The 22949-nt window shown below is 35.0% G+C and overlaps 2 protein-coding genes and 1 pseudogene across 2 annotated transcripts; 2 read left to right on the forward strand and 1 right to left on the reverse strand.

The window, feature by feature from the left end:
* Positions 1-8074: 8074 nt before the first annotated feature.
* On the reverse strand, positions 8075-11662 carry RNR2A (ribonucleotide reductase 2A). The gene is made up of 9 exons (XM_085735772.1): positions 11393-11662; positions 10528-10688; positions 10114-10162; positions 9905-10031; positions 9586-9651; positions 9342-9458; positions 9072-9234; positions 8900-8970; positions 8075-8568 (listed from the first exon to the last, which is right to left on the reverse strand). The coding sequence occupies exons 1-9, from the start codon at positions 11547-11549 to the stop codon at positions 8454-8456; spliced, it is 1026 nt and encodes a 341-aa protein (XP_085591898.1). The 5' UTR covers positions 11550-11662; the 3' UTR covers positions 8075-8453.
* A 6405-nt stretch (positions 11663-18067) lies between these two features.
* On the forward strand, positions 18068-18720 carry LOC146902432 (ubiquitin-ribosomal protein eS31 fusion protein). Its single transcript, XM_085734164.1, has one exon. The coding sequence runs from the start codon at positions 18116-18118 to the stop codon at positions 18581-18583; it is 468 nt and encodes a 155-aa protein (XP_085590290.1). The 5' UTR covers positions 18068-18115; the 3' UTR covers positions 18584-18720.
* An 830-nt stretch (positions 18721-19550) lies between these two features.
* Positions 19551-22431, forward strand: LOC146902433 (uncharacterized; annotated as a pseudogene).
* The last annotated feature ends 518 nt before the right edge of the window (positions 22432-22949 follow it).

A 22949-nucleotide genomic window follows, 5' to 3' on the forward strand; every position in this document is an offset into this window, starting at 1 on the left:
TATAGGAAGAAGTATTATACAAAATGCACTTCTTTAGAACTAATTAATATATGATATTATAGCTATAACTCTTATATAGAACACAAGAACTAATGATATTGATAATACACACACATATTTATATATAGAAGAAGGTAGTGATGAATTATGATTAGTGAAAAATGTGCGAGAACACGTAGGAACCGACAAGGGTGGCCCTTAACCTAATGGATATGAAAACGACAAAGCAGTCTTCGTCACATTGTCTCTCTCCCAAATAGACTTTGCTTCAACAGCTCATCCTTGTAGGATTGCTCAACCCTGTCTCTACAATCCAATACTCAATACTATATACCATATAAATATATATACGATTTTCTGCCTCATTTTCAGGCTTCTTTGTATGGATTCCATTATGTTATTTCCATGTTGATAAAGTATCATGTCAACAAACACCAATGTATTCCAGCTATGATATTTTATTAATTATTTTTACAATGTGGTGGAGAATCAATGGTTGGTTCCTTTTAATTAATACTAAAAGTATTTCATATTATTGAATCAAACAATGAAATGCCTTTCATTGGACTGTACATTGTGATTCAAACTGTTGTGTTTACATAATTGCCCTCAGGAGGTGGGGAGACTGATTTTACATTACTAGCACATATATTTTTCAACCACCAATTTCCTCCTTCAACTTATCATTTAATTCAAATAAATAATAATAATAAATAGTCTCTAACAGTTTATTGATAATCTGAATATTTTGTCACATCCATCTGAAAAGTTCCTATAGATCATTATACATTGATAAAATGTTAGGTACTAACAAGATGAATGTGACAGAACACTATATACTAATGGAATATAAACGCTGTAAGTTACTTATTATTTTCATTTATTTGTGAAAGACAAAGTATGAGAGAGTATAAGTATAAAGAAGAAAATTGATCTTTACTCACTTTGCAACCACATATTACACTTCCTAGATGTTAACTAATAACTATAACTATACAAGCTCATTGAATGCTGATGGACCTCAATGTTGATAATCCTTAAAAATAAGTGCTTCTAGTGGCTAAGAGTACTTATGCCAATTAAGAAGCATAGAGATACACACTCTCATAATATAAAGTTTCCCCTTTTGTTGCCTCACAATTCTCCTCAACTTAGACATTCTCCCTCCCATTTTAAGTCTCTAGCTAAGCTAATTGTTGGTAGCTTCACCTTGGCCACAATTTATATTGAATTCAAGATTGAAGATAAAATCCTACATGGCAAGAGATTAATATTGTAACTGGATCCACGTGTATTCTTGCATTGCTTGACTTAAGGCTCCACTTGTACTTGAATTTCACATCAATAGCACATGTCTTTCTCTTTACAAAAATTAAACTCAAAAGCTTTGAACATTTTCTAGTTAAATTAAATTTTGTCGACCATTAGTGATTGTCCCTTCCTTGAAAACGATTAGCAAGTATAAAAACACCACACTTATCTTAAACAGTAGCTAAAGCTAACATCTTATCCTATCATCAAAGAGAGGGTCCTATTTAACTTTATTGATAATTAATTGTTTCAAATCAGAGACACATTTGAGCCCTTGATATTCGCTTAAAGACTTTAGGGATGAAATGAAAACAATAAAATAAACTAAAACCTCAAAATCACCTGGGCCACTTTAAAGAGATTAATTTGTTCTATTTCAAAATATGTCAAGCTCAAGCATGTGATATACATTATGATTAAAAGTGGCGTTAGGTCTCTAACGAGGCGGTGTACCTATAAGCACTCGAAACTCAAGTCATTGAGTGATTTGAGTTGGAGAGTGAGGTAATAACGAATGTGTATCTTGTTTTGGATATGATCCTGTTATACAATGGGACTATTGAGTTGACATGGCGGGAAAATCCGTAAAAGGTGTTAACAAAAACTCATGAATCTCGATGTATTGTCCAAATCATCATCCGATTGGTCACATATAAGAAATGATTATAGATTAATGTCAAAAGTTATAGCTATGAACTAGCATATGATAGTAAGTTTCAATCCAATCGTTGATTTTTACAAATATTTACTCCGTAGAATATTATTGAATGAGCATAACTGTTAATATAACTTTTTCGGTGTAATTTAATCTCTCATCTATTTCGTGGAGATGGGTTTACGGCACGAAGGTCCGATTCATATGGACCCCAACCAGTCCGAAACACATTACAACTTACAAGCTTGTCAAATAATTAATGTCTCACTGTTTAGAAAATATGAAAGATTGGCTTTAAAACAGTTACATCTTATCATTAAGTAGAAAGTATATTGAAGATAAGATTCTTCTCATACATAGCTAATCTTTGTGGACCTGTAGAATTAGTCTAGTGAACTGATATACAGCTTGTAGCTATATAATGGGTCCTAGATAAATTGGCAAGATAAAATTTCAATCACTTATAGAGGGTTTAGCTACACACCAATGAGAATGACACAAATGGGACATGGCATTTCAATTGTTGGGGTTTTGTTATGTTTTTAGTGTGAAATGAGAGATAGAAAGTCACAGGCTGGTGGGGAGTCCTACTGTGCTAACATTTGTTGCACAACAGTGACGAAAAAAGAGTTTATTAGTTCAAGATGTGACTAACTGAGACCATACAGGAACAATGTGGCAACATTCTCTTTAGGGAAACATCCTGGAAATATGTTTATTTATGTGTGTGTCAGGAAAGCCAGGGGAGTGAGTGGTAGAGACTAGAGATATATCACAAAAAAATTTGGAATGTGTGCGGTGTGACTCACTTCACTAAGTCACGTATGGACAAGTGCTTGTTTGGATGAGTGGTTAGATTGTCAAAATCACAGATATTTTGACAAAAGCTACATTTCATAGCTTCACCAAATCATCGTGGCTTACCGTGATTATTCAATCTTACCGTTATTCCAAACATGTACTAAGATTGGACACCGTCGGTTACATTTAGACCGTCCAATCCAATCAAGATTAGATGATTCAAATTTCAACGCACATTCTCGATTTTTTTCTTTCTAAATTTAAAATATCGAACATGAAATTTAGACCGTAGTTGACCGTGTATAATGGCTGTGATTGTAGACAACCCATATGAGAAAAAAGAGGGACAAAGTGATTATTATTCTTAGAGAATTACTTTTCCCACCTTATGTCTTTCCTCGCGCGCCCTCGTTTTTTTTTTCCCAAAATACCCCTAATCCGGATTATATAATCCGAACTAAATCCGAAAAATATAATCCAAAGATCTATTAGTGTATTTTTCAATCCATTCACCCCGATGGATGATGATACCGCTATTAAAATATGGGTCCGGATTATATAATCCGAAAATGTTAGAGAGATTCGAATATATAATCCGAAACATGTAAATCACCCCGTTGAAAGTCAACAAAAAGGGGTGGTGAACGACGATTCCGGATTATATAATCCGGAATGCGCTAAACATGTCCGGATTATATAATCCGGAATGCATCAAGACAGAGGCGAAGCCATCCGTTTTGGCCGAGCCTCTCGTTTTAGAGCGTATTCAATCAATGTTTTTGGCCTTTGACCATACGCAAACCGTAAATCAAATTATAACATCAAAATTAACAACATAATATAATTTTTAAACTTTAATAAAACATAATTATCCAAATGGTACATAACATAATTATCCAAAATATTCAAACATTAAAATTACATAAAATAGTATCGGTCCCTAATAACTACACCTCTGCTACCACCCCCGCCACCACCTCTCGCCACCACCCCCGCCACCCTCGGCAGCTTTCGACGACCGTAAATTTTTGCATCATGCACCTCTCTCAACGCATCCTCCAAATGCCGTCATTCCTCACTTCCTTTCGGCACCATACCGCTTCTCATCACAAAGATAGATGTGGTCTCGATGCGAGTCATCCTTCCGCTAAGCCGTAAGTACGCAAGGTCTCCATCATCTTGAGCGGCTCGGGCATCAAGGACCTCACGCTCTCGGTGGCCGTGGCACCGATACCGCATGTCCGGGAGAATCATGCGTGGATGAGACACCGGTAAAACCACTCGATGTATCCATGTTCTACCTCCACACCATGAACCGCAATCCGTCCCAACTCCCGAGGTGTCGGCGTATAATCAAGGACACGCCGAAAGCGGTTTGTGATCTCCGCCAAGTTAACATCAACAGTGCACTCGAACGGGATGTCTCGGTATGGTCCGAACCCACCCAAACCGGCGAAGCACCCTCTCGGCGTATATCTCACCATGCGGTCTCCGCATCTCGCCCATCCGCAGTAAAGGCCGACCCGCTCAAACGGACGTGCACGACGGTGCGGCATATGGGGCCATGACAACCCTCGTCAAATCCGGCGCATCTAGATAGTTCCCGTAGTTGTCCACCGTGCCTAAACCATGCAAAGTGGCACAAAACATCGCGCGTGGATACAAATTCTCCACATATCCGTCCCGTACATCCTTTCTTCCCATACCTATGAAGTGATGAAACACCCAAGCCCGCACCAAAGACAACCACATATAAATATACAAATCATATACACTTAAATTAAAAAATAAAACATACTCCCTCCGGTCTCAAATGTAAGAAACTTTTCACTTTTTAGATTCATTCAATGAATGATGTATTTGCCACCCGGCCGGTGTTCCAACGTGCGGCATTGTTGAGCTCCTTATACAACCGAGTTAGTGCCGCAGCTCCCCATGAAAAATTAGCACAAATATCAAGGTCTCGAAGTACTTCGTGTAGACAACATGGACATTCCACCGGCTTTTGTCACCGAAGATCGTGATGCCCACCAAGTACAAGAAATATATGCGGACGACTGGTCCCACAACCTCTCCACCTCCTCATTCACACTATACTTCTCCGCCAAATCCCTCTCGCTCCTTCAACCGCTCCTTGAATATCCTCTCCAAGTAGTTAAATCCGCAATGTGCACCTTTGGTCTTCTCGACCTCTTTCGAGTGCATCACCCGCATCAGACCCCAAGTACTCCACCATCCATTCCACCGCCTCGTCCCGTGATATGGACCCGTGGGACAGAGCATGCCGTCAATGGGGATATGCAGCAAAGAGGCCACATCATCAAGTGTGACCGTCATCTCCCCAAATGGAAGGTGGAAGCCGGAAGTCTCCTCGTGCCACCTCTCCACGAACGCACAAATCACCCCATGATCAATAATCGTGTAGCTCGTATCCCGGAGCCAACCAAGGCCTATGCGACGCAATCCGCTCTCCCACCACCGTGCAGCCATGATAGGTCCGGTGTCATCATCATGCATCGCCTCTATCTTCTTTCCGTTGTTGATGCATTTTAATTTTCCACGCCATCGCAAATATTTAAAATTAATAAAGTGAGTTTAAACTCATGGCTTCACAAACATATTTAACAATAAATAAACCATTCGAGATATAAACAAGACATAACCAAGCGGTTTCGTATATAAAGTGAGCTTCATATATAAAGTGAGTTAAACAAGACATACCACGCCATCGCCCGCCTTCCCGGCCACGTGCACATGGTACCTCCACAACAGTCGGTCGGGTGTGGGCCACCGGGATAGTCATCTAGTGGCTCGGGGTCCACCACCTTCTCCTTCTTCTTTCGCCTTTGTTGTGGCTCGACATCTTCCATGTCCTCGTCCATACCCCGCAGCTCCTCCTCAAGCTCTTGCTCCTCCGTATGCCGCAAATCCACATCAGCCTCGCTCCTCCTCCATGGGCATATACCGTTGTCGCTCCGCCGATCCTCGACATCAGATCGACATCGGCACGGCGTGCTCTAGCACCCCGACGCCTCGTAGGAACAACACCTTCAACCTCCATCTCGTTCCCTACGCGCTCTCCTACGGAAGCATGCCTTGCCTCCCTTACGCGCCGAGTATTAGACGTTGAACCTTCTATAACATTCAAATTAGGGTAATCAAACATCACAATCAAACAACACAATCAAACAAGACACAAAACGAAGCAAAACAACATTCTGCGGGTTTGTCCGGATTTCGTAATCCGGATGAGCAACAACCTACTCCGAAAACGAAATACGGATTGCATTCGAACAGAATTCAAAAAAAAACGAACTAATTGAACTTGCATGTGTACGTAAATCGAACTTACCTTCCATGATGTTTGTCAAGGGTTGAAATGCGGTGCTTTTGAGCAAGAAAACTCCAAATTTGGACAAGATTTGTGGTGTTCGGAATTTGGGATAATGTAGAGAGAGAGAGAGAGAGAGAGAGAGAGAGAGAATGGGAAAGTGAAAATGTAAAACTCGTAAAAATGGGGGTGAAGTTGCTTTTATACTTCGCAATTGTCCGGATTATATAATCCGGAATTTTCATAGATATTCCGGAGGGCATGTTGGTAATTTGCATAGGGCGCGCGAGGAGGCCATAGGGTGGGAAAAGTAACTCTCTTATTCTTATCATGAAATATAAGGTCCATATGAAATATAAGGTCCATATTGTCAAAATATATATATATATATATATAAGGTCCATATGAAATTGGAACAATTAGAAGATGACAAATCAAAACTGAATTATTTACTCCTCCGTCCCATATTACTCGACACAGACTCGACACACATATCAATGCATATTTTTTATCTTTAATATATTCAATTCTCTATTAGAAAAAATTATGAAAATTTAATATTTTAAAAATACTCATCGAGACGAATCCAACAACATCTTACATGACACCGTTTATCTTTGTATATTAGTAGAAAAATACGGCCAATGTATGTTAAGTCAATATTTGCATATCATTAACTAAGGCCATCTATCATGTGGGACGGAGTGAGTAACATAAATAGGAGTCATAATAGTTATATTGGTTAGTGCTACTGACAAACCAACAGCATCTTTTTAACTCCTCCATAAAGCTAAACAGTTCCTGTTGCTCAGGGAATAATATTGCTAAAGAAAAAAAGTCAAATTTGTGGCCTTATTATATCAATTATAGCTCATGTGAGATTAAGCAACTGATCTTTGAGATTTTTTTGTTACTTTTTATTTTCACTAAACCAAACTGACAAAAATATTGGGGTTATATTAAAGAATGATGTGAATTTTAAGAAACTTGGTTGTGTATGATTTAAGAAAATAAGTTAATTAAAAAAGAATGAACCATAAATTTACATCAACCAACAATCTTGAAATCTTTGTACAATTTCACATGGACGACTTCAGTAACATAAACATGTGAAAATTCAATTCAAAATCATAAAGATATGATTTATAAAGCTAGCGGTACAAGACAAGGTCAAGCATCAGGAGCTTCGAGGCATAGGATTCTGGCCAATCCATTGGGTTGGTCTGGATTGTTGGTTTGGGGCCATGGGGAGTGTCTTTCTTTCTGAAAGCCTCGAGTTCGAAAATCATAAGGATATGATTTATAAAAATAATATCCATCTTGTTTTTGTTATTGAAAGTGTGATAAATACATACAGATACAACTCGTGTGAAATAATACTGGTGAAATCTCATTTATGTGGTGTTGTCTAACCAAAACTCCGACACAAACATAACAGTGATCTGTATAATTTTAACGATAATAGGCATTGCACTATCTAAAGGACAAACAATGTGAAATGCCAATAATTTGTTTATTACAACTATAGACATATAGGGACAAAGCATAGCCACCTTTGTTTGTTGACTTGAAAGTTACGATTTATATGACCAAATATCATAGTTCTTAGTAGTTTAAGAAGCTGGAAAGAGGGGAATGGATCTTCTCATGTGTAAATTTACACATGAGAGTAAATGGTGGTAACATATATCAACTTCGCCAAATGTCACCGGCCAACATTCCGTTTTCAGACTCTAATACACTTCATTGCCGGTGGCTACATTTTAGAAATTGGTGATTAGTGTTATCATGTTTTACTACTTTGGTTGACTCTTGATCATCTGACATTGTTAGATTCTCAACTCATGCAGGGAAGTTAAACGTTGTATTGTATGGCCTGAAATGGGGTTGTAGGCTTGAGTAATTAATAATTTGCAGGTTTCAATTCAATCCACCTAAAGTGGCTCAAAACATAAGACAGAATTCACTCTCAAATCTTACAAGAGAACACTCAATTATACTTTAAACTCCCCTCTATTGAGAGATAGAGAAATGAAAGAAAGAAGTGTTACATATATAATTATTGAGTATAAACTTATTGCTTTGCGCACTAACAGAGTGCTTTACGATAGAAAATAGAGTAACTTGGTCAAGCTTTTGGCAGCCATAGACATTACAAATTCATGCCAATGTCATGGAACAACAGAACAAAAATATTATACAAGTGCCCTAATTAATAATACCAGCTAGTAATTACCTATATATGTGTAGGCTAAACTGTAACTTGACAAAGATAATAAGCAAAAATTTTGATGCCGAATACATCACCATCATCCCATAAATGATACTTGAAGCTTTAACTTAACATAATCATGATTAGAAGTCCTCATCAAGCTTGAAAACAAAGTTCTTCCCATCATCTTGGAGGCTTGACATCACAGATGCCTTCTGATAATCACCCACCCTTCTCTCAAAAAAGTTGGCCTTTCCTCTGCTCAATCATGTTGCATATGTGATAAGCCATTGTATTATGTGATTGGATAAACACTTGAATTAAATGCTTATTTAATAAGCTACTTATAGTGTTTCTTCATAAGTTGTTATTGAATTGAAAGCTTTTCAAAAAAAGTTAGAAACAACTTCTAATAGATATGCTAGAAGTTGTTTCTAACTTCTAATAGATATGCTATATGCTATAATTATAAACATTGACAAAAGTGTTTGTATCATGAAATACAGGTCACACCTAAGTCAATATTTTTTCAAGAATGATAAAACAGATGTAGTGGAATAAATGGTATCAACGAAATATAAATACTCACTGCAGAGAAATAAAGTCCATCCAATCAAAGGGATTTTCCACGTTGTAAATTTTTAGGCACCCCAAGGAAACCTGAAAGGGCAAAAAAGAAAAGCGGGTAACCACCAATCTTGGGAGAAGAACTTATAATTCCCATGTTACCAAGGCAAAACGAAAACATTTTATTGTCATACCAATAGCCTGTCAGCGACAAATTTTATGTATTGGCTCATAAGCTTGGAGTTCATGCCAATCAATGCACAAGGGAGGGCATCACAGACAAACTCGGTTTCAATTTCAACAGCTTCGTGTACAATATTTTGAACCCGTTCGAAATCTAGCTGTCTCAGTAACAAGCTGCAGGCAATTGCAATCCATTGAATCATCCAAAACTAATATCAAAACATTACATCCTTATACAACGTCATCCAAAACTAATGAATGAAAAAGTTAACCAATACTACCTGTATAGCATGCAAGCAAAATCGCAGTGAAGACCCTCGTCTCTAGAGATTAGCTCATTTGAGAATGTCAGACCCGGCATTAATCCTCTCTTTTTAAGCCAGAATATGGCACAGAAGCTGAAAGCAAACCATAATTGAAAAGAAGGGCAAACTAGTTAAGTAAATAGGACAAAACTCGTTACAACTTTTGAAAAAGAAACAAGGGAAGTTCTATAAGTAGTTTTTTTTTTCTTGAGATAACTACCTTCCTGAGAAAAATATCCCTTCAACACATGCAAAGCCAACAAGTCTCTCCGCAAATGAAGTGGAACTGCAGCCCATGCATTATGAGAAGCTATTAGAAAGCAATTTCTATGTTCCCTTTAAAAGATAACTGCACTAAACCAGAACGCCGAGATTTATCATTTTTGCCTTTCTGGTGTTGCCAGTGTATTTTGGCCTGGCAGGCTGGCCCATCAAACCAATCAATTTTTGGTACATGATAGGGCCAGACTTTTACTATTACAAATTGCAACAGGCCTACTTGGCAGTTTATTCATAGTGCGATTAAGATTAACGGTCACCTGTTAATCCAACTCAATGCCCATTCAGCCTTCCTTGCAACACAAGGAAGATTTTCAATTGCATTGAATAATTTATGTTTCTCTCTAGAATCTTTGATGTACGTCTCCAACAGCAAGCTATACATCTCTGACAAAAATAAAACCACAAATCAGGCAAGGGGAGAAATATTATGATAAGGAAGAGGAGGATATAAAACACTAAGCTATACCAGAATGAATATTCTCGATTGCTATCTGAAATCCATAGAATGCCCGAGCCTATCAATAAATATAATCAATTGTTAAAAAGTTAACCCAGGAAGTGCTGACACATATGAATAAAACCAAAGAGAAGCAAAACAAAATCACAACTCTAGGAACAAACAATCAAAAGACAAGGTGCTAAAATAAGGGGAAAAAGAAAGTTTATGCTACAACAAAAAGTACTATGAAAATTAAATCCATCCTTAAAAGAAGAATTAACATAAAGTACAGCCTAAGGTGTACAACATCAGATTCCACTGCTCAGTCTTCAATTTATCTAACAACATCTAAAGCAAGTAGTATGTGAAACTAATCGGTAAATTGAGGGCATAGTTAACAATGCAACAAATAGAGTAAAATGCAAATGCTTAAAACACTACCTCCGGAATTTGAACATCATTCAGAAACCTTGCAGCCAAATTCTCCAAAACGATTCCATCAGATGTAGCAAAAAAGGCAAGGACATGTGATATGAAGTGCTTCTCAGAGTCGGACAAGGTTGCCCAGTGTTGTACATCATAGGAGAGATCGACCTCTTCAGCTGTCAACCAACTTCAGTTATTAAAATTGAATGATCAAGGTAAAAAGGCTATGCTTTCAATCAATCACATGAAAACAACAGTGCTCAATTATAGTTTCCAAAAGTGGCTGGCTTTGGCAACAAATGAAAGTGTACATATATTTCAAGTAATAAGTCGCCATTCATCAGAATCGCATCAAAGTAAGCAAAAGAACCATCTTCAAAATACATTCAAAAACCATGTGTTCAAGTTGTACACCGGAAATCCTCTAATCTTTCACTGAAAATTCAAAAGACACTCTGCAGTCGGAGACGTAGGCAAAATCATCCAAACATCATGTGTTCATTGTCTGTGTTTATTGTTTCTTTACTCTTTTGAACCAGATTGTTGTTCTAACAAAAACTATATATAAAACGTTTTATCATAGAAAGAGACACTAATTTGTGTAAAGGAACAACGCCTTCAGAGAAACCAATTTAATATGATTTAATTACTAATAAATACGAAAAAATTAAATTGTTGTTTGGAAGTTTTGTATAATCACTATACAGTATATGAATAAAACTAACTTATTGAAATTACGAAATTGAGATATTTTCCAAAGAAAGGGATGAATAAAATAGTACAAAATTGAAGTTTGGTAAATTGAAATTAAAATAGATGACAGAGAAAAATAATGGAAAAACAGAGGTTATTTAAATTGAAAAAGAAAAAATGTATGTACCGGTCCAGAAACTGGCTTCAGCCTTTTTGTACATCTCCCAAAGTTGTTTGTAGCGAATAGGGAACATACAAAACCTCTGTGTTTGTTTCATTAGTATTGGTTCTTCTTCTTCTTCTCCTCTTATTTTCTTCGGCGTTCCATTCTCCAAAGAACCCATATTGTTTGTTTAAGGAAGAAGATGATAAGAAGAAGAGGAAGAAGAATAAACCCTTCAAAAACCCTTTGCTCTGTTATCCGGAACAAAGATACAAGTTGCTTGTTGCCAAAGATGTTGGATTGATGGATGATTTTACTGCTTTGTTACTTTTCATTTCCTTCTTTTCATCACACTTTACGACGACGTTTTTGTCTTTTCTGTTATCTCAATTTTTTTTTACATAAATGAAACTAAACAAATTGTTCAAATTTATTTTTGTTTCATTCATATATACTTATTTAAATCTTCAAAAAAGTATATTTCTGTAATACTCCTCCGTTTTAAAATGATGTCGCTTTTAAAAAAAAATTTGTTTTAAAATGAATGTCACTTTCGCCTTTCAACGCAATAATAACTTTTTCTTTTCAATTGTACCCTCCAATTAATACTCGCACACTACTTCCAAAGTATTACTTTTAAAACTAACCAATAGTTAATGAGGATAATTTGGTAAAATAATCATTCTCTTTCTTTTAATCATTGCATTTCTTAATATGTGTGTAAACACCTAAAACGACACTCATTTTGAAACGGAATGAATATTAGTTTACTAATACATGTCCTCGTGAGGTTAGCTCGGTTGGTATGGACAATGCATAAAATATGCAAGGTCCAGTGGTTCGAATCCCGCCACCACCAAAAAAAAAAAAGTTTACTAATACATATTTTGTTTTTAATATTGAAGGAATCTCAATTGAGTTAGTCTCATGGTGTTGGCTCGAGAGTATGTTTCTTTTAAAGTCTCAAATTTGATTATTTCTAATGTCAATTTTGATTGCTAATCATGCAAACTTTTGTTCTAACTTTAAATAAGGCCTCTAATCGTGTGTCGCAACAACCTCTATTACGTTTAAAACCACATGACTTGTTGTATTTATTAAACTAGTATGGATATACTCATGTCAAACACAGGATAGAATCCAAAACATACTTGAGGGAGAAAATGTTATGATGTATCAAAGTGATGAAAAATTATAGATGTGTTAAATTGAATTGACAAAATACATGCTTATTAGACATTTAAAAGTATGATATTTTTTTAATTTAGCCTAATTTTTGGTAAAATGGTTATTCAAAAATCTCTAACTCTTTTAACAAACCCATAAAATTACCATCAACTCAAAATATTCCCTATACTCTCACGGACAAAACACACAATACTTCTTGTTTTCCCAAATCTTCTCACATCTTCAAATTCATTTTTCATATGTTTTCTTTTTCTTCTAATTTCCTTTCTCTCTTCTCGTGAAACATAGGAACATAAATCTTCCTTCATGAAATCACTACCAACCAACCTTTTTGAACATGTTGTGCCTTCACTTGACCTTACCTAACCATGTCACGTAATTACAAATGCAGAGATTTGCACACTTGCTTAAGATATATTAAGTGTTATTTAAAGTTTTATATTAAATGAAAGAGTATATTTTGAACAACATATAAGTGAGATGATTCATATACTTAATGCCTTAAGATTTTGAATAAACATTTGGTATCAATCTCACTTGTTTGGTTTCTCTTAATCAAATTTGATGATCAAACTTAGTGTATAAATATGATAAAAGGTAGTATGTGGGAGTGACATTTGTCTCTTAGTTTTAATATTGTTCGTAAAATAAAGGAGGACAAGGTTCGGTTGTTGCAACTTAATAATAAAGGCGAAATTATGGGTTGAGATGATGTTAAGAGAAAGGAGTTATGTTCAATATTTACTCTGGTGCTATACCTTTCAAAGATTTAGTGTAGTATGCAATGAAAAAAGCATCACGAATATTCTGGCTTAAAAATGGTGATGCTAATTTAAAAAAATGGTTTAATGTCGAGTAAAAGAAAGTAGGGTGTTTGCGGTGCGGTTTGGTTCGACTTTGAGCATAAATGTCATCTTAATCGTGAGATAAAAAAATGTGGTTTGGTTTGGTTACGTTAGCTTTAAAAAGTCATTCTGAACCAAACTCAACCAAACCATTGCAATTTGGATTGGTTCGGTTCTTTCGAGGCAATACAATTTTTTGTTCCCAACATTAAAATCAAATTAAAAAAACTAAAACACAACATATTTTCGGTAATGTTTCCAACAATGTTTTATATTTCATCCAACCAAATTATAAACATAGTCAAAATTAATCCTATTATGTAAGAAATGTAAAAGACTTAGATTTTACCATTCTTTAACAAATCAAGTAGCACATAAAAACGTTTTTGAAATAAAAAAACAAAGAATAAATTGAACAAGAGAAAAAATATGTCATTTTATAAAAGTTTTCGTTGAGTTTCTATGAGTATTAGTTTAGATTAGGCATGACAACAAAACCCATACCCGTGGTTACCCGCCCTAACCAAACCCAATTTGACGGGTTTTTCACGTTTTGACTCGGGTTTGGGGGCAAAGGCCGCGGTGCATGACCTTCATGGGTCTCCCACCTGTATGACCCGTTTTATTTTATTTTATTTTTTGCAAAAGTGATGTAAGCCATTAGATATAATCTTAAGATTTTCAATGGTTGAGATTGGTTGGTTAACTCACCCACTAATTTTCAAATTTTTTATTATATATATTAATTTAATAAATGCAATTGATTTTGGAATAAATTATAAGAAAGTTTCTTGATAGTATGTATGATAGATTAACGGTGGACACTGTCTTTGAAAATTCTCCGTATACAATAATTTTAAGAGCTTATTTGATATAAAAAAAAAATGCGAGTTAAATTGAGATTAGACTATTTTGTGACATTTATAATTTTACCCATGATGTATGTTTAAGAGTAAGTGTTTATGCAACGTAAAAAAATAACTTCAAAATACATGGTGCCTTATAGTAAATAGAATATCATCATTGTTTGCTCAAAAAAAAAAAGAAGAATATCATCATTGTTACATCTAATACCGGGTCGATAATTTCAATACAAATTTAATATGATAATTTATTTAGTGGATCCATAAGTTTAAGACAAACGGAAATATTATCTAATGATATATATATTTTTTGAATAAATTATCTAATGAGAGTATGAGACACCAATTTAAATTATTATGTATTGTTCTTCGGTTTTTTTTTATAAACAAAGAAACTATTGTTAATCCCAAATGACATTGTAACCAAAAAAAATCCCAAATGACATTCTGTTTATGTCATTCTTTATAAATTACTCCCTCCGTTCCTTTTTAAGTGTTTTTTTAGAAAATTAACACCAAATTAGCGTTGTGTATTTTTACACTTTTTCTACCTATTATACCCTCATTTTAATCCACCAATAAATTCCTATTTGTTTGCACACACTTTATCTTTTCCAATAAATTTAATATGTTATCGTTCTCTCGCAACAAACAATTGTCAGTTATTATCTTTTTCTCCAACAAATTTCTATTTTTTTCGCACTCTCTCTCAAATTAAATTCATAATCTGCATCTTCATTTAAATCAAAATTCATTAGTACTCTTGATGAAACTTCTTCTTCTTCATTGTCTTCTTGTTCTTGTATCTTGTCAAATGAGTATTCAACTATTTCTCCCTCTTCACCTCTCATCAGCTCAAATGAGTCTTCTACTTGTTCTTTGTTTTGAACATTCATGGAGTCTTTTATTTTTCTTCTCTCAAATTTGTTCTTTTACTTTGCACTTGAAATTTTTAACGATTGATACTCATCTTATATATAGAATTTTAACCCTTCTTGAAACCATTATTTGTAACAAAATTTTGTTTAAATTTGAAAATAACAAGAAACAAACTTTATTTATAAAAAAACAAACTTTAGTTTTCCAAATAGAAAACATTAATTAATTTTATTGAAAAAGATAAGAAAATTGACAAAGGGTATAATTGATAAATCGTACCCTTAAAATACCAAAAAGACAAGCAATAGGAACGAAAAATTCACCCTAAAAAGACACTTACAAAGGAACGAGTGAGTATAAGCTATTCACAACTTATACATGTTAACCGTATTAATGTTAATTACCTATCCACTATTATTTTTTAAATTAATCCACTTTTTTAACATATTAATCATGTTGTACCCTGCATGACCCATTCCGATCTTGCACCGTAGACGGCACCATGTTTGGGTATGGGTTTAGGTTTTCCCCGATTTCAAAACACGGGTATGGGACGGGTAACGGGTATATAGGTACTCATCCCGAACCCATACCCAAACCTGTCCCAAATGCAAAAAATTACTTTATGTTAATATGTCATGTTATTTTGTTTGATAATTGCCGCGTTATAGAAAACTAACATTGATATTTAAAGGAGCAACTAAATCAATCGGTCTAACAAATGTTAAAGTGATCATATTGCAGGATAATGCTTTACAACATTTCTCTAAGGGTTGCAAAAAACTTCTATTTTTTATTAAAAAAAATTATTCAATGCGGGGATGGGGATGGGGCGGGGATACCCGAATCCGTCGGGGATGGGGATGAGCTTCAATTTCTCATCCCCGTTGGGTATGGGTAGGGTAACAGTAAGTATATGAGAATCGGGTATGGGGACGGGGAATGTAAAATCCGCCCCCACCCCGCCTCATTGCCATGCCTAGTTTAGATGACATAGGTTTAATAAATGTTTTTCTTATGCTTTGCGGTTTGGTTCGGTTGATAAAATAAAAACCGCAAACCAAATCAAATCATGCGGTTGAGTAGAAAAATGACCCAAATATATCCAAAACGCGGTTTTTACGGTTTCGGTTTACGTTGGTTCGGTTTAAACACCCCTAAAAAAAGGAAACACCATAATTGGGTTCGTTGCAAAACTATCCAAACCGGTTTAATTCACACTAGACAAATGTTATAGTTAGATATACTTTTTTAATAAAGTATTTGCAGTTGTATATTATTGACAAACTGATGTTCTAAAATAAATGTTTTGGAAAAAGTAGGTCAAATACTATTGATGATCTTTTAAGTTAGATGTTTATAATAAGTAAGTTTTTTAAGTTTTTTGTTATTGCAAATTGGTCCTTTAAATGATAAAATATCTACACCATTATCTTATTTTCATCAAACTCAATTAAAAAGTGATCATGTAGACGTTTATTGTTAAGTTGATAGATCAAAATTCATTGTTCTCAAAACTAGTTCATAATTGTATCATCAAATCTTAATTTGAAACAAAATTGATCGATTATTTTATTTATAATATTCGTTGATTAAATATTTATTTGTAAAATTATGTTTGAATTCAAAATATGAAGAAGAAAATGGGTGTAAATAATCATGAATGATTTGCCAAACAGTTTTGGACCTACCACTTCAGTATTAAATGATTCATAAACACTTATTAATAAAGATGGCCGAAAATAATATGAATAACAATGTAAATATTCTATGATTTAATGAACCAATTTCTAACGAAACTTTTTCGGACTAGGGGTGGGAATATGCCAGGTCAAGCTTTGATAGGCATGCGTCCGGCCTAAGAAATTTTTTGCAAGCTCGAGCTGTGCCTATGGCCTTTCATAGGCCTATTTTTTCTACCGACCTCGACCTATTTAAAAGTCCGGCCTAGCCTTGAAGCCTATTTACAGCCTACTTCATATTAAAGTCATTAAATATTTAATTTTGTCTACTTCTTAATAGACTAAATTGGCCTTAAAGCCTATTTCACCGTAAGGTCTGTCTATTGCTATAAGGCCTTAAAAGACTATTTCATTATAAGGCATCAAAGCCTACTTAAAAAGTCCATTATTTTAGTTTTTTTTTCTTGATTTTTATGTTTAATTTAAATTATATTTGAATATAAATAAAAAATAAATTTTAATAATATGCATAAATATGTCAGTCTTTCAGCTTCGTAGCCTTTTTGATAATTTTTAAGTCGGACCTATTTACTTAAATAGATATTTTCAAAAGCTTAAACCTAACATTTTTCATAAATGCACTCGCTGCAGAGCTTAAACAGTGCCAGACTGACCTACGCGCTGCGTCAGTAAGCAATAGATCGGCATTTAATTCCTATTTCCAACCCTATTTCGGACTAACTTATCATAACATTTAACATAAAAAATCGAATGAGATATTTGACAAAAAAAAAAACGAACCATGAGGAGCTTGTGTTCACTTTCAAATTATAAATGCTCCTTGAAAAAAAAATTAAATTATAAATGCTATTCATATGGTGGTCCATTGCTGTCAATTTTTCATTTAATTTACTCGAAACAAAAATTTAAAACGTTGCTGTAGTGTCCACTGACGTAAGAGCTGACGCAAATTTAAGGCATCAACAAATTCCATTTTCAATTTTATAAACCAAATATATTTTTTTTGACGATTTTATAAACCAAATATAAAAAAAAAACAAAAATTTTCCTAGTAAAATTTGTAATATTTTTCATTATAAAAAAGAAAGACTAACTATTTTCTTTTAGATGAGAAATTTTATATAAAATCCTTTTAGATGAGAAATTTTATATAAAATCTCAACTTATATTAACAAACTTATCTTATTAGCTCTCAAAAACAAACCTATCATATTATTAATCATCTTCAAACCATTTCATTCTCCACCGGCGCAAACCCTAATCACGAAGATGCAGATCTTCGTGAAAACCCTAACAGGGAAAACAATAACCCTCGAAGTTGAATCTTCAGACACCATCGACAATGTGAAAGCCAAGATCCAAGATAAGGAAGGAATCCCACCAGACCAACAACGTCTTATCTTCGCCGGAAAACAGCTCGAAGACGGCCGCACTCTCGCCGACTACAACATCCAGAAGGAATCCACTCTTCATCTCGTTCTCCGTCTCCGTGGTGGTGCGAAGAAGAGGAAGAAGAAGACTTACACTAAACCCAAGAAGATTAAGCATAAGCATAGGAAGGTGAAGCTTGCTGTGTTGCAGTTTTACAAGGTTGATGATTCTGGGAAGGTGCAGAGGCTGAGGAAGGAGTGTCCAAATGCTGAGTGTGGTGCTGGAACTTTCATGGCGAATCATTTTGATCGTCATTATTGTGGGAAGTGTGGTTTAACCTATGTTTATCAGAAAGCTGATGCTTGATTTTGGTTTATGTTTTTGTCCCTACCCTAGTATTTTTAAATTTTGGATAATTTAGTTGGTTTTTATGAATTTGGATTAATGGGGTTGATGACAATTGTTGTTATTGTTATGGCTGAATGAATGGTTTAATTTTAATACATTATTGTGTTAAAAAAAAAAAAAACCTATCATATTAAAAATATCCATTTAGTCAACTAAACACAAATTGATAAATTTAGAGGATCATTAGAGGCTTAGGCCTTCCATGTAAGACTATGTGCAATGGCATTGTTTAATCTGACAGTCAACAACCAAAACCACTGCAATGCCATGTTGAATGTGTGTTGAATGAGGCGCTGCATGAGAGAGAGGATGAACAGATTCAACACCAATTAATCTGCCACGTAATGCCACGTGGCGGCTTGCTATTGGACCGAACGGGCGCGTGCAAAGACACGCGCCTGACAAAGAACAGCGTGGTGAGCTGCGGACCAGAAGAGAGAGGGATTGCTTTTTGGATAAGCCCGTACGTGTCACGCTCTCCGATTTGGTCACGCAGATTTTATGATTTTAATTTTGTAAATCAATTATTTCGGTGAAAAATAATTATTAAAAAAAAAAAATACCAAAATTCATGATTTTTTTTCCTCTATAAATAGAGACTTGGTTCATTTGATTTGGACACGAAAAAACCAAGTTTTTCACTATCTTCATCTCATTATTATCTTTCTATTAGCAAACTAAGTGAAGTTTTAATCTTCTTTTTGTGAAATGGATCCCAATAATAACCCTTTCAACAGCCAAAATTATTCTAATTTCCCATTTAACTACGAAAATCCCAACAATCATCCAAATCCAAATCTATTTTTCAACCAACGTCCTCAAAACATACCTCAAAACGTACCTCAAAACGTACCTAATTTTGGTTTTACACCAAATTTCAACCAAATCATCCTCTGCTCCAAACTTTCATGGATATTATGGATCGATGATGAGATATCCATCTCAAACACCCCCGTTTCATGGTTATATGCCAATGGAGAATGAAAATTTTCCCGGTGGTAGTGCATCTCAATATCCCGAATTTTCAACACAAATAACTCCCGGTGGCATGACGATTGCCGATGAAGGCACCGAAGATTCAACTCCTAAGAGCAAGAAAAGTAAGGAACCGGCATGGAACACTCAACAAAATTTGGTGCTAATTAGTGCATGGATTAAATATGGAACAAGCGAGTGTTGTTGGGAGAAACCAGAGAGGAGAAACATATTGGGGTAAAATTGCCGAGTATTGTAATGAGTATTGCTCATTTGATTCTCCCCGTGATCTAGTTGCATGTCGAAACCGTTTTAATTACATGAACAAAGTAATAAATAAATGGGTTGGTGCTTATGATGCCGCTAAGCGTTTGCAAGGAAGCGGTTGGTCGGAAGATGATGTGGAGGCAAAAGCCCAGGAATTATATGCATGTGGGAAGAATGTTCGGTTACTTTAAAGGAAGAATGGCGCGCTCTCCGTGATCAACCACGTTATGTTAGTCAAGTAGGAGGAAGTGTTGGCTCGGGAAGTAGTGGATCTAAGAGATCTCGGGAAGTAGTGGATCAACCACGTTTTTTTAGACCTCTCATATTCATTTCAATAAATATGGTATTTTGCTCGCCATTTCAAAGGGCAAGCAAAAAAAAATACTAAAAAAAACCAAATAGTATGCTCGCCATTTCACATGCATGCAAAAACAAAATTAAAAAAAAAACAAATAGATGCTCGCCATTTCCATTGGCATGCAAAAAAATTAAAAAAAAAAAAAATAGATGCTCGCCATTTCCATTGGCATGCAAAAAAAAATTTAAAAAAAAAAAGAAATAGATGCTCGCCATTTCCATTGCCATGCAAAAAAAAATTAAAAAAAAAAGAAATAGATGCTCGCCATTTCCATTGCCATGCAAAAAAAAATTAAAAAAAAAAAAGAAATAGATGCTCGCCATTTCCATTGGCATGCAAAAAAAAATCTAAAAAAAAAAACAAATATTATGATCGCCATTTCACATGGCAAACAAAAAAATAGTAAAAAAAAACAACAAATGGCGCCATTTGATATGTTGAACATGGAAAAAAAAATTAAATACTTAAATATACATGCTCGCCAAATAAAATTACAAACACACACAAAAGTCGAGAAAGTCCGAGAAAGCCTCGCAAGCTTGAATTTAATTTCACAAACCCCATGGTATTCCAAACTACTTGTTTTACACATACTATGCATCACAGCCCATGGTATTGCATACGTGACTTTAATTATCATCACTCTCCACCACACATATTCTATATATAGGGACTCGCATCTACTTCCAATATCACAAAAAATTATCATATTTACTTCCAATATCGCAAATTGCATTTAGATCTACTTCCAATATCACAAATCTTATTCATATCTACTTCCAATATCACCAAAAATTATCAATGGATCCTTATGATTTCACGGCCTACTTCAAAAACCGTGATGTCAAGACACTTATATCGTCAACCGATTTATTCAGCGTCGAAAACAAATAGAGGAAGGTAGTGGATCTCGTAGTAGAAAATATTTAAATAGAGATCATTCAACAGGCAAACCAAAGACTCATTGACGACTACTTTGCCAATGAGCCTACATATGACGATGCAATGTTTCGTCGTCGGTTCGGATGCAAAAACACGTTTTCCTTTGAATCGTTGGAGACCTTTCAAGTAGTGATAACTACTTCACCCAAATGAGTTGATGCCACCGACAAAGAAGGTATATCACCCTTAGCAAAATGTACAACCGCAATGCGAATGTTAGCATATGGTGTGGCAAAGATGCGGTCGATGAATACATCAAAATAGGAGGTACTACAAAGCATTGGAGTGCTTACGTAGATTCTCAGAAGGAATCATACGATTGTATGAGGCAAAGGTGTACCGAGAGCACCAACCGAAGATGACCTTCAAAGAATACTACATGTTAGTGAAATGCGGGGGTTCCGGGGATGATCGGGAGTATTGATCGCATGCAGGAGTGGAAAAATTGTCCTAAAGCATGGGAAGGTCAATTTACTAGGGGGATAAGTGGAACCACAACAGCTTATTCTTGAAGCGGTTGCATCTCATGATCTATGGATCCGGCATGCCTTTTGGATGTCCAGGAACATTGAACGATATCAACGTTCTAGACCGGTCACCGTGTTTGATGATGTGGAACAGGTAAGGCTCCAAGGGTGAATTTCTTTGTGAATCAACGTCCCTATAATATGGCATACTATCTAGCCGATGGTATCTACCCTTCTTATCCAACTTTCGTCAAATCGATTAGACTTCCTCAAAGTGAACCCGATAAGTTATTTGCAAAACAACAGGAGAGCCGTAGGAAGGACATCGAACGTGCTTTTGGAGTGCTTCAAGCTCGATTTAAAATCATCCGTGAACCAGCTCGCTTGTGGGACATAGCCGATTTGGGTATCATCATGAGGTCATGCATCATATTACATAATATGATTGTTGAGGATGAACGAGATACATATGCTCAACGTTGGACCGATTTTGAGCAATCGAGGGAAGTGGATCTAGTACACCGCAACCATACTCAACCGAGGTGTTACCCACTTTTGCAAATCATGTGCGTGCTAGATCCGAGTTGCGTGATCCAAATGTTCATCACGAATTGCAAGCGGATCTAGTGAAGCACATATGGACAAAGTTTGGAATGTTTCGTGATTGAAGATGATTTGTATCGTACTAAATAAATTGCTTGTGTGTTGTGTGCTTTTTTTTCTTGCATTTTAAGTTATTTGTGTGTTGCGTGCTTAGTTTGTTGTATTGCATTTTAAGTTAAGAAAATAAAAATAAATTATTTAAATAAATTTTGTTTTTACAAAAAATGTTAAGTGTTTCTTTATTTTAATTTAATTATAATCGATAATTGTAATTTTATGTAATTATAAAAACAAAAATATAAAATTAAATAAGAATAAGAAATAAAAGGTGGTGGGGTAGAGTGTTGAATGAAAAAAACCATGGAGTGGTTAAAGTTGAATGAGTGTTGAATTAAGAGAGAAGATGATGTGGAGTGTTGGGAATTGAAAAAGTGGGTGTTGAAGGGTGTTGAATGTTGGTTACCATTGTAAATGGTCTAATAATTAAAAACAAATTGAGAAAGAATCAGATTCTATAATTGAAGTCGTATATTTGGAAGATAGTCAATTTTATAAAAAAGGGTTTTGGAGCAATTCTTAAGGCCAAAGATCTTAATCACAATGGATTAAAAGAATATTTTTTAAAGATCGAGCGTTATTAATAAAAAAGTAATTTTCGTAATTTTTATTTATCAAATTATTTTAGAAAATAAATACAATCTAAAAAAATGAA

Source organism: Medicago sativa, chromosome 8 (assembly GCF_051527215.1).
Source record: "Medicago sativa cultivar Bolivia chromosome 8, Bolivia_mono, whole genome shotgun sequence".
Classification (NCBI taxonomy): domain Eukaryota; kingdom Viridiplantae; phylum Streptophyta; class Magnoliopsida; order Fabales; family Fabaceae; genus Medicago; species Medicago sativa.

Coding starts and splice junctions, on each gene's coding strand:
- LOC146902432 (XM_085734164.1), top strand. CDS start 18,116: ATGCAGATCTTCGTGAAAACCCTAACAGGGAAAACAATAACCCTCGAA.
- RNR2A (XM_085735772.1), bottom strand. CDS start 11,549: ATGGGTTCTTTGGAGAATGGAACGCCGAAGAAAATAAGAGGAGAAGAA. Junction 10,689..11,392: donor TGAAGCCAGTTTCTGGACCG/GTACATACATTT, acceptor GTTGGTTGACAG/CTGAAGAGGTCGATCTCTCC. Junction 8,971..9,071: donor TTGTCGCTGACAGGCTATTG/GTATGACAATAA, acceptor TTGCCCTTTCAG/GTTTCCTTGGGGTGCCTAAA.